This window comes from Mauremys reevesii, linkage group 9 (assembly GCF_016161935.1).
Source record: "Mauremys reevesii isolate NIE-2019 linkage group 9, ASM1616193v1, whole genome shotgun sequence".
NCBI classification, from domain to species: Eukaryota; Metazoa; Chordata; order Testudines; family Geoemydidae; genus Mauremys; species Mauremys reevesii.
Window position 1 is genome coordinate 18,677,184 of NC_052631.1, and position 15,952 is coordinate 18,693,135.

The following is a 15,952-nucleotide window of genomic DNA, read 5'->3' on the forward strand; positions in this document are numbered from 1 at the left end:
ATTTTCTAGTACCGCTACCTTGGACATCTGAAATGTGCTCCCAGCATATACAACTTGCTTTTCCAGGGTAAAGAGTGACCATTGAGTTTCTTTTTGCAGGTCAATGATATAGCAGATCTGTAATAATTAATTTGCCTCCCCTGTTTGTGTTCTTGGAAGAGAGAATTAGAAGTTTGTATAACTCTAACTTGCAAAGCTCTTTGAGAACCTCAGATGAAAAAAATACTACAGAAGTGCAAGCGATTAGCACTGTTATCATTTCATTGTGTAGTACATAATATAACAACAATATAACATTTATAAAATATTAATCTAGTGTGAAAACTATTAAGGGCCAGAATGGGCAAGATGTGGGAGTGCAAGAAATTCTGCCCCTTTTTGCACTCAGTCCCAGGACAGTCTGTATCCTTGTGCTCCCAGTGCTTCATCCTGAGAAGGGCTGAGCACTTCACACAGAGTTCTGGAGAACTCTGATGCTGACTGCAAAGGCAACAGTCTCAACTTTCTCCCCACTGGCAAGTAGTTCTGATTTAGGTCCTCATCCTCTAAACATTTATGCACATAAGTAACTTTTCTCATGTGACTAATTCTTCTTAACTCCATTTGCAGTAAAGTTAAACATGTGCATACATGGTTATAGATCAAGGCCTCAGAAGCTAAGAACCTACATTTTCCATAGAAATGTGGTCTCTCCATTTGATGTCTCCTAATTAGGTATTTTCTAGAAGGGATTTTTTTCTATGGTTGCCACATCTAATGTGCTTATGTTTGTATTTTTGATATTAGTGCTGTACGCAATGCCACAGGGGAACGTGGAATTGTTATCACCCGATCAACATATCCCTCTAGCGGACAATGGGCAGGTCACTGGCTTGGTGATAACTATGCAAGATGGGACCAGCTTGAAAAATCTATTATTGGTAGGAGGAGTAACTTCTTTTAATGCCCTCACGCTTTAAACCATCACAAAGGAAAAAAGTCTGCTGAAGCACAATGGCGGCACTAGGAGTTAATGTTGTTTTTAGAGCTATTTCTGATGTTATCACTCTTTTCAGTAGAGGGAGTAGCCCTGAAGCCTGAATGAACTTCTTAGGATTGCCCAGTGTAGAACATCTCTCCTCACTGATGAATAACCGGAGCAACCTTTAAACATGTTAAGTTGTATCCAACCTGAGCTATTGTTTTAAACAGAATTAGACATCTCTTTGTCAGATAGACTAAGACAGGCTGTTCAGTTAATGCTACACGTATTTAAAAACACACTAATGAAGGTACAATGTAAGGAGGTGAAATATCAAGAATCTCCAAATTAGCAGGACCAAAAGATCACAGGGCATTCAGAGAGGTGATTAATTAAGATCAACTGCATGAGCTTACCACAGATCTACAGGAAATCACATTTCCTGTGACATACAGCACACGGTTCAATGCCGTATAGTACAAAATCAACATTTGGAAAACCACTACGTAATCAGTGGAACACTGGCTAGTCTCCAGATGCTAACTGCCATGGGAAAATTGCTAGGTGGTTTTGTACTGGGAGATGAGAGGGTTTCAATAAGAGAGGGACAAATCCTTGGAGCTTGAATGGGGATGCAGAACTCTTTTAATTGAGTCATCCAGACACTGGGTGATTGAACCATGCATAAAGAGGCAACGGTATTTTTGCTGAATCACTGTAAGGTTGTATTAAGTGTCTGATTAGCTTCAGTGTAGGAGTGTAAACTCCAATCTATGGAGCTTTCTCAGGTGTATGGATCTAGAAGCAAAGAGGGATAAGACCTATAGGGAAAACCCTAGAACCATTCAAGCAATAAGGACTTAGGCTGAGGTTTATGTTAGGTTGTCATGCAAACTACCAGGAAAAGCAACTCTCAGTGATTGTGTAAGTTTGGATGATATCACAGCAAGAAAGTGGAATGGTGCTATTTTACAGTTTTGTATCATGGGAAAGTGGGACCAAGGCAGTATCCTTGTCTGTAGTGAATCCCACTACAATGGGCCCACTTCCCCTGCTAAGAATCCCTCCTCATTTGGCCTGACAGAGAAAGATGTAACTGAAAAGTTTGTCTTATTTATATTTTGGATTTTTTGGCAGGTATAATGGAGTTTGGCCTCTTTGGAATTTCCTATGTAAGTTAAGTTATTAGTTTAAATTCCTGTTCTAAAGGTTTTTATACCATTCTAGTAATCTACATTATTCAGATCTAATTACCTTTTAAATGCTTTTAGATTGGAGCAGATATCTGTGGCTTCTTCAATGATACAACATATGAAATGTGTGTCCGGTGGATGCAGCTTGGATCATTTTACACCTATTCTAGAAATCATAATGTGATAGGAACTCAGGTGAGTTGACGGTTCTTTGTAAATTATATGCCACTGAGATTAGTCAATTCCAATAGCATTAGCTGCAGTTCCTTCCCAAGGTAGTGCTCCATAATAACGAGAACCCTAAACTAGGTCCTGATGGAGCATCCATGGAAATCAATGGAAACAATCCCATTGACTTCATTGGGGCTTGGATCAGAACCTAAATTACAGTGTCCATTACCACAGTATCATGCCTGGCGTTTGGCTGTGTGGAAGGGAGCGGACTTCACTTCCCAGGAAGTCAGCAGAGCAGACTTCAGCTACAACCAGCTTTATTTGGACTTGATTTGGACCCACAAAAATGCATGCTTTACTTTCAGTTTATTGGAGTTCTCTAAATGTGCCGGTTTCTAATTGCCTAAAACTCTTTGTTTGAACTTTAGTCAATAAAGCCAAATTCTTCTATTGGATGCCCACATGCATTTCCCATTAGCAGAAAGGTGGTGACAAGAGAGATTTTACAATACAAATAGTAACCCTGTTTTATCTTTATTTTTAGAGGCAAGATCCTGTTTCCTTTGATGAAAAGTTTCAAAATATTTCCAGAGATATACTCAATACAAGATACACACTGTTACCTTATCTCTACACTTTAATGCATGAAGCCCATGTTCTTGGTAGCATTGTAACACGTCCTCTGCTTTTCGAGTAAGTATTAAGTGTTGGACAGAAACATTGATACAGAATAACTGAATTGTCATGAAGCAGGAGTTCAGTCTTTGCCCAGTCATAAACCTCACATATGCTTTTTCCCTATGACCTATATGAGACTATGACCCTTTCCATAGTCCTTTGTCCTTCTCTGTTCTGACTGGCCCTTCCCCACCTCTGACTGATCGGGGATACAAAAGCAGGCAATCTGTCCCTTCCTGTAGGGAAGTGCAATCTAGGTGGCATGAGCTGAAAAAGGGAGCGTATCCAGCTAATGGTGCTCTTTCAATGGCACGTCAGTAACCTTAACCACATAGAAAAATGGTGTTTCACTTCTGTAGGGGGGCCTCCTGGCAAGTGGAATTGATTGGCGGCATTAACCTGAGTGTGTGCCCAGAATTAAAAATAAGACTGAAAAGATTAAGCCATGATTGACAATGTTTTCATTCTTTTAGGTTTGTAGAAGACAAACATACGTGGGATGTATACAAACAGTTTTTGTGGGGCCCAGCACTGCTGATTAGCCCTGTATTGACTGAAGTAAGCATTTCAATATTTATGTTCTTTATGGAATGAACATTTAAAAGGAAGTGTATATAAACATTGATTTAAGTTTGAATTCTTCTTTATAAGTGTGCTTTCACATTTCAGGGAGCTACAGAAGTGAATGCTTATATACCCAATGCACGCTGGTATGATTATTACACGGTAAGCAACTTAAGAGTGTTCTCAGTACAATAGACCTTTTTAAAGAATTGTATCCTAGAAGGTGCTGAGCACTTCCTTAGAGATACTGTGCACCTTTAATTCCCATTGTCATCAATGCCTCTCAAGAATGCACTCAGCAGCTTGCATGGTCAGGCTCTAATATTATATTCCAGTTATTTTTAAAATATACTAAACTCTAATTGAGCACCCAAAACTTAGGAAAGGGTCAAAGAATTGTGATCAGATAGGACTGATCCAATATTATTTGTCAATAGTTGCCATTTTTAAAAGAAAACTTTGATTCATCAAGTAAAGTTTTGTTTTGGCATGCAACCAGTTCTGCTGTCACCATTTTAAAATGGAACTGCTGAATATATGGAAATGCCAGTATACAGAGAAGCAGAGGTGTTTCGGAGTGACTGTCTGGTTTTCCCTGGTTAACAAATCATTTTATTTTGAGTTTCTTCATTACTTTGCCTAATTGATACAATGAGCACATTGCATGATAACAGCTAGCTCATGCACCTGGTATATCTGACACAAAGCGTACCTCCTCTTTGTCCTGTGGCTGAATTGTCATCCCTGAAGTGTGAATATTTTGCAGTTAAAGCACCAGAAAAGTTAAAAAAACAAACAAAAAAACCAAAGAAAGCAAAACCAACTTGTAGCCAAAGTATAGCGCTCCTTATGATGTAGCACATGAACCAAATATTTACTTAATGCTATAGCACAGTTTATTAATATTGCATCACAGATGGATTTGGAAATGGCCATATTTATGGATTTCAGTTAATGTTTCTGTGAGTTAATTGTGTAAAATTATGTGTATGTGCATCACTACTTGACTTCTCAGGCAGAGGAAAGATGTATTGTACCTTTGTAAGCAAAATTGCATTCAACACATTTTTTATGCCTTCCTACTCAAAAAAAAATCTTCCCTTCTAGGGAAAATATCTTGAAGTAAGGGGACAATTCCAGACATTGCCAGCACCTCTTGAGCATATCAATCTTCATATCCGGGGCGGTTACATCATCCCCTGGCAAGAACCCGGTCTTAATACCAATCAAAGGTAAATGAAGTAAATTGGAGTGTTTCCTTTAAAACAATTTTACAGTAATTTTTGAAAAGCAATGCTAATTGTCTACATGGAAATTAGAACTGATCTGTTAATTTGTAGCTTGGAAAGTGAGTGAGGTTTATTTACTCAGCTTTTGAGACCTCAGTGAAATGAATGAGATTTGTATCCTCTGTAGGACCCTTATTAGCAATAATACAGTAAGAAAAACATATTTGTTTGTTTCCTTATTTTACGGCATCTTTTTCTTTTTAAAGGACACACCTAGCACTCCCTGCTTCCAACCATGTAAACCCCACCGATGTGTAAGGGAGTTGTGCATGCAGAACAAAGGCTGCATGAGCTCCCACTTTGGTTTTTCTTTATTGTTTTTCCCCATAATTCTGAGTTTGGAAATTATGGCAATGATCCTGCATCTCTTGAGTGAATAATGTTGATATTCATGAGTAACCCACTGGCTTTACTCACGTGTATAAGATTACTCAGATGAACAGGAGTTGATAAGAATTAGTCCTAAATAAGAATCATATTGCTACTTCTTTTTAAGTACACAATGCCTGCTCAGTCTGATGATGTAATGGAAAAGTATATTGACACTGAGAATCGAGCATATATCTGTGAGTGTGTGTCAGGGAATCCAGAAGTCAACTTCCAGTTGTCACAATCTGTACAGCTGTGACTGCAATGAAAGGAGGAAAATGAATGTGCTTTCTGGCTTCCTTTTTATTTTTGTAGCCGACAAAACTTTATGGGACTTACTGTTGCTTTGGATGATAACGAGGTCGCTCAAGGTCAGCTTTACTGGGATGATGGAGTAAGCATTGGTAAGTGTGATCACTTTTGGTATAAGATCAAAGACGGGCTCCACTCCTGCAAGTGACAGCATACAGGTGAAACAGGATCAGGACCAAACTGATTTAAACAGTTAAAAATTTTTAAATTAAGATGTTTGAAATATTAGGGGCCATCTCCTCAGAGGTGTCTGAAGGTGGGAGTACAGGTGGCTTTCTGCTCCCTCCTTCCAGAGGGTGTTTCTTGGCTGTTCCTAACATGCACCAGTTGGAACAGTTTCCAGGGTATTTGCTGCCCACAAATGGTCCGAGAACACAGTGTGCTCCAGCCACAGTCCTTTCTGGGCATTACCCAGATACCAACTGTTCACAGATGGGTGTGCAGGGCCAGGAGTTTGTTGCTTAGATTTGGTTTATAAACCTAGGGCTAGTTTGTACCCAGCCCTGCACAGATGCCTAAGGCAGGTGAGTGCAAGGAGGTATCCACCCATCGCTCAGATATTTCCTGTATTTGTACATGACTTTTACGTAGTGGACCATGAGGATCCTCTAATTTAATTTGAAATAATTAATTGCCAAATATCCCTAAGGGCAGTTAGTTGTAATTATTTCCTTATTTAAAAATCTACAAACAAGTTTCTTTTGAAAATTTGTGCAGAATTCTAGATCTGTCAGCTGAAATACTATAGTTCAAACTTGGAACAAATTTGTACACTAATTGCATAACACTAATGAAATATGTTATTTATAGAAATATGAGAAAAGCAACAGGTGTTATGTGATCATTTGATTGTAATGTTTAAACTGAAAACAGCAAAGAAAAATTTGGGAAATTCTACTGATTTTTTTCTTCTTTTATAGACACGTATGAAAATGGTAATTATTTCTTAGCAACATTTGCCGCAAACCAGGTATGTATTTATAGATCATTTGTCATTTTAAGTTCTTTTTTTACCTCCCAATGAAAATTTTTCAAGACTCAATAGTGTTGTTTAAAATTATATCTACAATCATTCTTTTTTCCCCATTCAACTGTGTCCCATTATATTCGTACCACTCATTGCAACATTCCTGCATGTTAATTATATCATAGAAATGTAGGGCTGGAAGGGACGAGAGGTCATCCAGTCCGGCCTCCCATGCTGAGGCAGGACCAAATTTACCTAAGCCATCCCTGACAGGTGTTTGTCTAACCTGTTCTTAAAAACCTCCACAAATGCGGATTCCACAGCCTCCTATGGAAGCCTATTTCAGTACTTGTATTAGAATTGTTTTCCTAATATTTACCCAACCTCTCTCTTGCTGCAGATTAAGCTCATTACTTTTTGTACTGCTTTCAGTGGGCATGGAGAATACTTATCACTGTCCTCTTTATAACAGCCTTTAACATATTTGTAGACTGTTATCAGGCTTCCCCTCCATCATCTTTTCTTAAGATTAAATAAGCCCAGGTTTTTTTTAACCTTTCCTCATAGTTCAGCTTTTCTAAACCTTTTATCATTTTTGTTGCTCTCCTCTGGACTCCCTCCAGTTTGTCCACATCTTAAAATGTGGCACCCAGAAACTGTACACAGCTGAGGCCTCACTAGTGCCAATTAGAGCAGCACAGTCACCTTCTGTTCATACGCCACAGAATGATTTATGCTTTTTGCAACTACGTCACACTGTTGGTTCATATTCATCTTGTGATCCACTGTTACCCCCAGATCGTTTTCAGCAGTACTACTGCCTAGCTAGTTATTCCCCATTTTATATTTGTGAGTCTGATTTTTTCCCCTTCCTAAATAGAGTACTTTGCACTTGTCTTCATTGAATTTCATCCTGTTTAATTCAGACCCACTATCCAATTTGTTAAACTCGCCTTGAATCCTAACCATGTCATCAAAAATACTTTCAACCCCTCTAAGCTTGGTGCCATCTGCAGATTTTATAAGCATACTCTCCACTACATTTATCTAAGTCATTAATGAAAATGTTGAATAGTGCTGGTCCCATGTAGGACCCCACTAGATGCATCCTCCCAGTTCAACAGCAAACCATTGATGACTTAGGCTTTTGCAACTACGTCACGCTGAATATGACTACTCTTTCAGCAAGTTTTGCACTCACATAGTGTTTCAGCTAGACCGCATTTACCTAGCTTGCTTGAGAGACTGTAATGGGGGACTGTGTCAAAAGCCTTATTAAAATCAAGCTGTATTACTTCTACTGCTTCTCTCCATCCACGAGACTAGTAATTCCATCAAAAAATGAAATTGGGTTGGTTTGGCATGATTTGTTCTTGACAGGTATTGAAGTTAGGCTGACTGGTCTATAATTCTCCAGGTCCTCCTTGTTCCCCTTTTAAAAGATAAATACTACATTTTTCCTTCTCCTGTCCTCTGGGACCTCACCCATCCTCCATGAGTTCTCAGAGATATTGGCTAAAGGTTCCAAGCTTGCTTCAGTTAGTTTCTTAAGTAACCTGTGGTGAATTTTGCCTGGCTGTGGTGACTTGAATACAACAATTATCTTGTGATCTGTGTTGGGAAGTTTGGATTAGAACATTCAGAAAGAGCAGCTCTGTCTTGGGAGGAACTGTCCTGTTAGGAAACAAATATTTTATGTTCCTTTTTGTTCAAACACAATGACGCTGAGGTGTGATAGGATAAATGCTCCCTAGCCCTCACTCAGACTTCTGCTTTAGTTGCCTTATGAGACTCGGAGTGATGCCAATGAGGAACTTGCACAGTATCTCCTGGTCTTGAAATTCAGCCACTTGAGAATAAAGCTATCAAAGTCAGGTAAAGGAGAAGGAGAATTGCCAAGGATGATACCATGCTTGTCTCCTGTCTTAAACTTCCTTGGGGTCATGAAAACAACAGTAATATGTTGAATGTGAAGTTTTTGCAAACTGCAGCAGAAACAATACTTTTGTTATATGCCTGGAACAATGAAATAAAAAGCCTGCCTCTCCTATAAGGTATTTTTATCACCCAGTTACAAAAAATGTTTTACATGTGATGAGCACACTTCATAAAACCAGTGAATAAAGGAAGACTTGATGGCAACCTTCCACTTTATTAAAGCAACTAGTGAAAAATTATCCATATGGTAAGGAAAGAAGAGTGAGAAGAGGATGGAATGGAGATGACTCTTATGGCCGAGATGCTCAATTCCTTTTTGAATTCTGCCATTAGCCAAGAAAATAAGAAGAAATAAGCATTAGGAATTAATTATGGGATTGTGAACATATCTGTCAGCTCCTGTTTCTGCAGCTTAAATAAAGGTTTGTGCTACAGAGTACCTGAAGGCCAAATCAGAAATGAAATTAGTAGATCCTATTCTATTTGCAATGAAATTGCAGAAGGTGTGAATTTTGCCCATAGTCCCCAGATGCTTGGATTAAATTGCTGTACATTACTCTATTTGGAAGATGATATGTGTTACTGTTTTGATATTACTACATTTGATTATTCTCCTCTATTTTTGTCAATTTTTTCAGAGTACCGTTAATATGAGTGTGGTGTATAACAACTTCCTAACTAACACAAATCCATTGAAATTTGGCTATATGAACATCTGGGGAATAGGAAACCAATCGATTACAAATGTTACTGTCATTTATGATGGACAGACACATACGATTACTAACTTCACCAGTAACCAAGGAAATCAGGTAGGTGAAAAATTTAAAGTTTTGGTTACAATATGTTCCCAAGTACTGTTATAATAAACCCTTTCTTTTTAGTCTATACATTTCTGCATATTCTCAATTTATGCATCTTAATGTATGTTCCAATAATGTAAAGTGATGGATATAAACCCAAGCAATAACGATACTAATTTTAGATTGAAACTGCATTGTTAAACCTCACCGTTATGCCTAGGCAATGCAAATAAGCTCTTCCAGGCAGGGACTGTCGGTTTTCATTTTGCACACTCCTAAGCATAGCGTCAAGGCTTACATAATGAATTACATCTCAAAAAAACTACATTAAAAGAAAGTTAACAGAAATGCCAGAATTAAGGCTGATTCCACAACCTTAATTTGGCCCTATTTTTATTTGCATTATGATACAGCCTTTAATTACAGAATCACATACTGGTTTTCTACAGGACCCATGCCTCATTCACTGAATGGTTAGTTATTCAATATTTCTCTTTAATCCTCCATATTCAATGTGTGCCCTCAGGCCTATTTAATGCACACCACCCAAACTCTGAACTGAATGCAAGATTATTTATTTCCTCATGGCATTTCTGTGGTGCTGTCACCAGGGTATTTGAGGGCCCAGCATCACACACACATTTGGTGGCAGAGAGGGATAGACTCCAATTCCTCAGGATGGGAGTTGCAGTTGTGAGAGCTCAGCTCTTTTTCAAATCTGGCTCCAGGTATCTCACACAAAAAATGGAGGAATACACATTTAGTGGCTCGCTGAAAATGTTTGTTTAGGTGATGACCAGCATCACACAGGAATTCAGCACGTGAGAAAGGGATGGAATCGAGTTTTCCAGTATGACATTTAGCTACCTTAACCATGGAACCATCCTTTCCCTTCCTGCAGTCTCCTGCCTAAACGCCTTCAAACTTCTGCAATTCTGCAACAAATGAGGCAGCGAGTCTACAGACCATCGCCTCACTCGCTGTACAGATAGCACCGTGCATCTTGTGCAATGAATGAGGCAGAGTCCTGTGTGATCATGTAGTCAAACTATATCATAATGCAGGTGTATAAGTGGGCTGAATTAAGGCTGTCTTAATTTTGGCATTCTCTAACTTTTTGTGCTGGACTTTGCAACCTTAAGGTTTTGGGGTGATATTATATAAAGAAAAGGTTAACATGGTTCTTTGGATATAATTTACTAATTTCAAGCAAGCAAGCAAGCAAATTGGAAAAACAGAAAATCCATGATGTGGAACCAAATGGCCTATAATTTGGATCATCAGCAGGGCTTGGACCTTTTGATCAACAGATTATTGGAGCTCACGGAGTAATTGTAGCAGTAATGGGCTCTTGTCCTCTTTTGTCAACCAGTCACTAAGGAGGGAGTGATATGTATGCTTTGCCAATGGATTTCACAGCTATTTGCTGATAGCAAAGAAACGTAGGGACTCAAGAATCCTGGGTTCAATTCCAGGTTCTGTAGAGGAGTGTGTTTTAGTGGTTATAAAGTCGTCTGCCTCTGTGCCCATAGTCTCTCTACTTCTATTCACCCCAACTCTGGACTGTTATCTCCATCTCCTCCTATGGACTTCCCCATCCTGGTTCCTGATTCCCTGCATCCCCACCTACTGTTCCTGCCTCTCTTCTCAGTCTGTCTCACCTCCTTTCTGGCTCCTGCCACTCTGCTCCCATCTACTCCCCCTTCCAGCTCCTATAGAGGCTCAGATATTAAAACACACATTCAGGGTTGGTAACTACCCACTATCTGGATTTATTTGTGTTCAAATGACATCTTTGATTTAAGGCCCTGATTCAGGAAAGCACTTTGATTTTTTTTTTTAAGCATGGGTTTAATTTTGAACACATGCTTAAGGGTTTTCCTTAAGTAGGGACAAAATAAATCCAAGCTATTTGTTTTTCCTTTTAAAAATACTTTTCCTCATATTAGAGATCAATTAAAAGAAAGTAGAATTCCATTTCATTACCCTTAGATTCATTTGTTTAGGTCTAGTATTCACCAACCCGTTTTCTATGCAGTGACTGCTAGGCAGAATGTTTTGTTGTTTATTTATACCAGGCCGCGCTTGCTTCCTCTACAAGTTTTCATTTGATTCCTTTAATCTAATACCTCTCTCAACTGAGCTAAGCTCTCTTTCAGCTCCTTCTTTTCTCATTTTCACTGACAGCCTTTGCCGCCTTCTGTTCATCCTATGCTGCTATCAGTCATGAGAAAATGCTTTTAAGGGTTCTACCCTTTCCATCTCTTGAACTACCTTTAGAAAACGAAATATTTTCATGCCACCTCCTATACACAGTCATTTAAAATGGATCTAATCTTTCCTGCTCTCTACTTTCTTATAACTAGAGACATTTTCAAATGAAAATAGAGATATCCTATCCTTTAGGGATAACCTAATCTCTCTCACTCTCTTCCCATATAACATTTCAAGCAATAAATAAAGTTCTCATGACTTTGAGAACTTACCATAGCGCAGAGGCAGTTTCCAAGAGTTTTAATTAAAGCTAAGCATTTATTTAGGTTACAGTGTCCTATCTTCAACTTGAATAGAATCATTTCTTTTCTTGTATTTAATCTTTGATCATCTACCTACCTTTGAACTTGGATGACTATCCTTTCCTTGTCCCATTTCTGCTGTCACTCTTGCATAACTTTAACCTTGTAAGACACAATAGAATTTCACACAAGTAGGGCAACCTTTTTCAAAAAGGGGTGTTTTTACTTGCTGTGTTATTAAATATAGCCAGTGGTACAGGAGCCTGGAATACAGTGGTGCGCTAAATGTATAAATTTTCTAATTAAAATACCTTAAGGAGAAAGAGAGACAACTTCTGAACCTAACTGATCTTCCAAACTGCTTATTACTTAAAAATGAAAAGTCAGTTAGACTGCTATTGCATACCTAGTTTTCCATCTAAAACTGAATATTAAGCCATAACTAATATTGTTTGCAATGTTGTTGTAGCTGTATTGGTTCCAGGATATTAGAGAGAGAAGGGGAGTCAGGTAAGATCTTGGAACAACTGCTGTTGGTAGAAAAGACAGGCTTTCAAGCAACAAAGGGCTCTTCTTCAGGTCAAGAGAAGAGCTCTGGCTCTGTATAACTTGAAAGCTTGTCTCTTTCACCAATAGAGGTTGCGGCAGTAAAAGATATTACCTCACTCACCTTATAACTAATGCTGACAATTCAATGGGAAATCTGTTTAAATGATTAGTTATCCTGTCTAATTTTGAAGTATGTAAACTTTAAAACAAAAAAATGCTTTTGAAAACTTAGTCTTTTTGGTTCATTAGGAAGCTGTATCCTTTCCTAGGTTCTTCCATTATAAGCATTTTACACAACATATCGTCATGTCTTTTAGACCAAGGTCCTGCAATGAACTCCAAATGAGCATAACTTCTGTGCAGCCCTGAGTGAAAACACATGTCAATAGACCAAGGACTAGTTCCACAAAGGGGACTGAGACTCAATGTTGCAATGCCTGACATTTAGGCACCCTGCAGTCTAGTGGACTCTATAGCCCCAAGTTAGGTATCCATGCTCCTTATACAATGCATGGGGAGAGTTAGGTGCTGAAGAACGGAATCTACAAAAGCCAGCAAATTGAATGTAGAGCCACCTAAGCTAGCCCGTAGGAAACGCTGAGGAGAAGGGTGAGCAATTAGGTTCCCGCCAACCTAAACTTAAAATACCTACCTCCCTTTTTGGGGGGAGGGGGAAGTGCTGCCCTCTGCTTTGGATTCTCAGATCTGAACTCTCTCCTAGAATTAGCTATCTTAGCCATTTCTCACCAAAAAGGAGGAGGTGCCCCCCTGTACTTTTAGCCAGTGGTTGGGCACTTACCTCAGCTGAGAGAGACTCAAGTTTATATAGACAAAGGAATTGAATTTTGGATCTTCACCCCCACCAGGTGAGTGCCCCAACTATTGGCCCAGGGGTATTCTGGGATGGGTTTCTCCCAATCTCTCCCGTTGAAGTTATTCCACTGTGTATAATAAAGAGTCACTGGGATTGAGAAAGTATGAGAATGAGGCACTCAGGTGAGACTTTAGAGACCAAGGTGCAAACGAGTTAGGCAGGAAAATGCTTAGTTTAAGACTTAGACATGAGCTGGGACTTAGACATGAGCTGAGAGCCAGGCATCTAGAGTAAGGCATCATATACTCACTGACAGATTTTTAAATATCTAAGACACTTTACTAATGAAATTGTAGGCACTGAGGGGAGTTTACCAGTGGAAATCTAGGTGCATGAGGACTTCAGACTTAAGTGGCAGCTGAAGGGTTTTTTTTTGAAGAACTAAAATTTAGATTTTGGTGCCTAAAGTGGCAATTTGGTCACTTACATCCCTTTGTGGATCTAGCCCCAAATCCCTAAGAATGACTGGGCTGCTCTCCCCTCCATTGTGATTTTTTATAATAGACTCATACCGATTTTCTTTCTTTGGCCTCTTCTCTACTTGCAGGTGCTACAAATTGATTTTACCGAGAAAATATTCAGCATTGAAAAATTTACACAACTTATATGGACAACAAGCAATTAACCATCTGTGGACAACAGGCAGTTTTAAAGCATCTCTAGAGGCATATTTTCATCAGCTGTTGTATTTTGTTCAGCTATACTAATAGCGAAAAAACAAAGAAATAAAAAAGGTCTATTGTGCATACTACTGCACTAAGACATGTAATTTTGCCTGTGCCACTTAATTCTGACATGATTAGTAGGGATGTTTGTTTAGCTTGCACACATGGGTAGGAGCCCATTTTGAAACATACATGTCATATTAATGAAAACATATGTTAAGATTTCTCTGAGATCTTTTGCTGAGTAATAAAGAGAGCTTATTTTTTTCAAATTATTGAGGTGGAGAAAAAAGCCAGTGAAATATAATATGACACTATGAAAATGTTCTTTACCTTGCCATTTTTAAATTTCTATATGCATTGTGTTTTATACAATACAGTACACCTTTTCATGTAATTTATCCTACTATGTGCAAAAGAACTGAAGTTATGAAGTTACTATGCATTGAAAATAAAAATGTATAAATAAATAATTTTGATTTATTTTGGATGTAACTTAATTTTTAGTTGAATTGAGCTCGAACCAGAATATGCACTTTAAATATCCCAATACATGGGGGCGGGACCTAATCTGAATGCAGATCCTGAGCTCACGTAGTATCCTGCAGATAGATGTATTTAGTGTGGACCCTTTCAGCCAGGCTTAGCTAAATTGACTGTGCGTGGTCTGACACTTCTGCATCTGTTTGGAGGACGCAGCATATATTCTCTCTATATAATGGTCTGAACCAATTTTGGATATCTGGTTCATCTTTTACAAATATTCAGTTAAATAGGATATTGCTCTTTCTGCTGCTGTGTCCACTTTAACTAGTGGAGACAATACTGTAGTTTTCAACTTGATGCAGTGATTCAGCAGAGATCCTGGAATAATAGTTCTGAAAGGTGGGAACTGCTACATTCAGCTAAGCCCCTTGCTGGTAACTTTAAACTGTTTCATTCCTCACATAAAAAGGGAGAGGGAGGGTTTCAGAGCTTCACGGCTGTCTATGAGCAACATTTCATTTTGATGCTATACATGGATGGCATTTGGCTGAGCTCCATTGCTTCTTTGTTTCTGCCAGCTCAGGACAGAGCCAAGTGAAAGGCAATTAGCAGAGCCCACGGGCACGTTCAAAGCTGCACTAGAAATCCAAACTCAAAGAGCTCAGAGCATTTTGGCAACTCAGATGGGTGGCTCTTAGTTTGTGCAGATCTTAGAAGCGCACCTCCATCTTTTTTTCTTCTGTTCTCCCTCCCAATGAGGAGCCATGAAGAAAGAGGGACAGAAAGTGTTTGTGGCAGTGGTGGAGGGGATTGGAAAGAGAGAAGAGCACCTTTTAGAAGATTTCATTAATGTGAGGCATACATATTAAAGAGGCAATCATTGATTATTAAAGACATTTCACAAAAAGATTATTATTAATAGTAGAGACAATGCACTAAAGAATTGAGAGAGAGAGTCTTTTTAAAGGCTAAATTCATAAAAGGGACTTAATCATTGCAATGTCTAACTTTTAGGAGCCTTGCTAGGTAGTGGAATTCATAACCCTGAATCAGCTGTGCAGGCTCCCTATATAATGCCTGGGAAGAGTTAGGTACCTACAAATGAGATTCACAAAGGCCAGCCTAAGCCTGACAGTAGGAAAGGGGGGTGTGAGCTAAGCCCCTCCCCTCAGGGAATTAGGTGCTTATTGCCTCGTGGGAACCAGAGTCTCCTGGAGTTAGTTGCTAAAGGCATCACTGCAGAGCAGCCAGGGTAGGGGGAGAAAGTAGCAGCACCCGCTTCCCTTACAACCTTTAGCACATGGTGTTAGAACACCAGTTGAATTCCCCACTCTGCCTGATCTGGAGCAGGGATTTGAAGGTGGGTGGCCTACCTTTCAGGTGAATCATTGACCTAACTCATGGTTTCTCTTTGTACAAGCCTGGTTCAGTGGCACCTGGACTAGCACCTAAGCTCCATAAAGATGCACTCTAAGACTTCGTCTTGGTCAGCAGGGTAATTAAGGGGGGGATAAAGTGCTCCTCTTTGTGAGGGCTTCCATGTGGCAGGTGCGTGCACAAGTGGCACTGAGGTAAGCCATTGGCCCTGGTCATCTGAGAAAAGACCTATCAATC

At 39.2% G+C, this 15,952-nt stretch overlaps 1 protein-coding gene across 4 annotated transcripts in view; it reads left to right on the forward strand.

Annotated features, from left to right (window-relative positions):
- The window catches only part of SI (sucrase-isomaltase), a 200,409-nt gene extending 186,143 nt beyond the window's left edge, over nt 1-14,266 (forward strand). For all 4 annotated transcript variants that reach the window (XM_039488204.1, XM_039488205.1, XM_039488207.1 and 1 more), the window contains 11 exons: nt 787-920; nt 2,099-2,133; nt 2,233-2,349; nt 2,873-3,021; nt 3,480-3,564; nt 3,676-3,732; nt 4,678-4,802; nt 5,544-5,632; nt 6,461-6,510; nt 9,084-9,257; nt 13,735-14,266. In XM_039488204.1, coding sequence (XP_039344138.1) covers nt 787-920; nt 2,099-2,133; nt 2,233-2,349; nt 2,873-3,021; nt 3,480-3,564; nt 3,676-3,732; nt 4,678-4,802; nt 5,544-5,632; nt 6,461-6,510; nt 9,084-9,257; nt 13,735-13,812 — 1,093 coding nt within the window. In that variant the 3' untranslated portion in view covers nt 13,813-14,266. The remainder of the gene's footprint in view (nt 1-786; nt 921-2,098; nt 2,134-2,232; nt 2,350-2,872; nt 3,022-3,479; nt 3,565-3,675; nt 3,733-4,677; nt 4,803-5,543; nt 5,633-6,460; nt 6,511-9,083; nt 9,258-13,734) is intronic.
- Nucleotides 14,267-15,952: the final 1,686 nt, after the last annotated feature.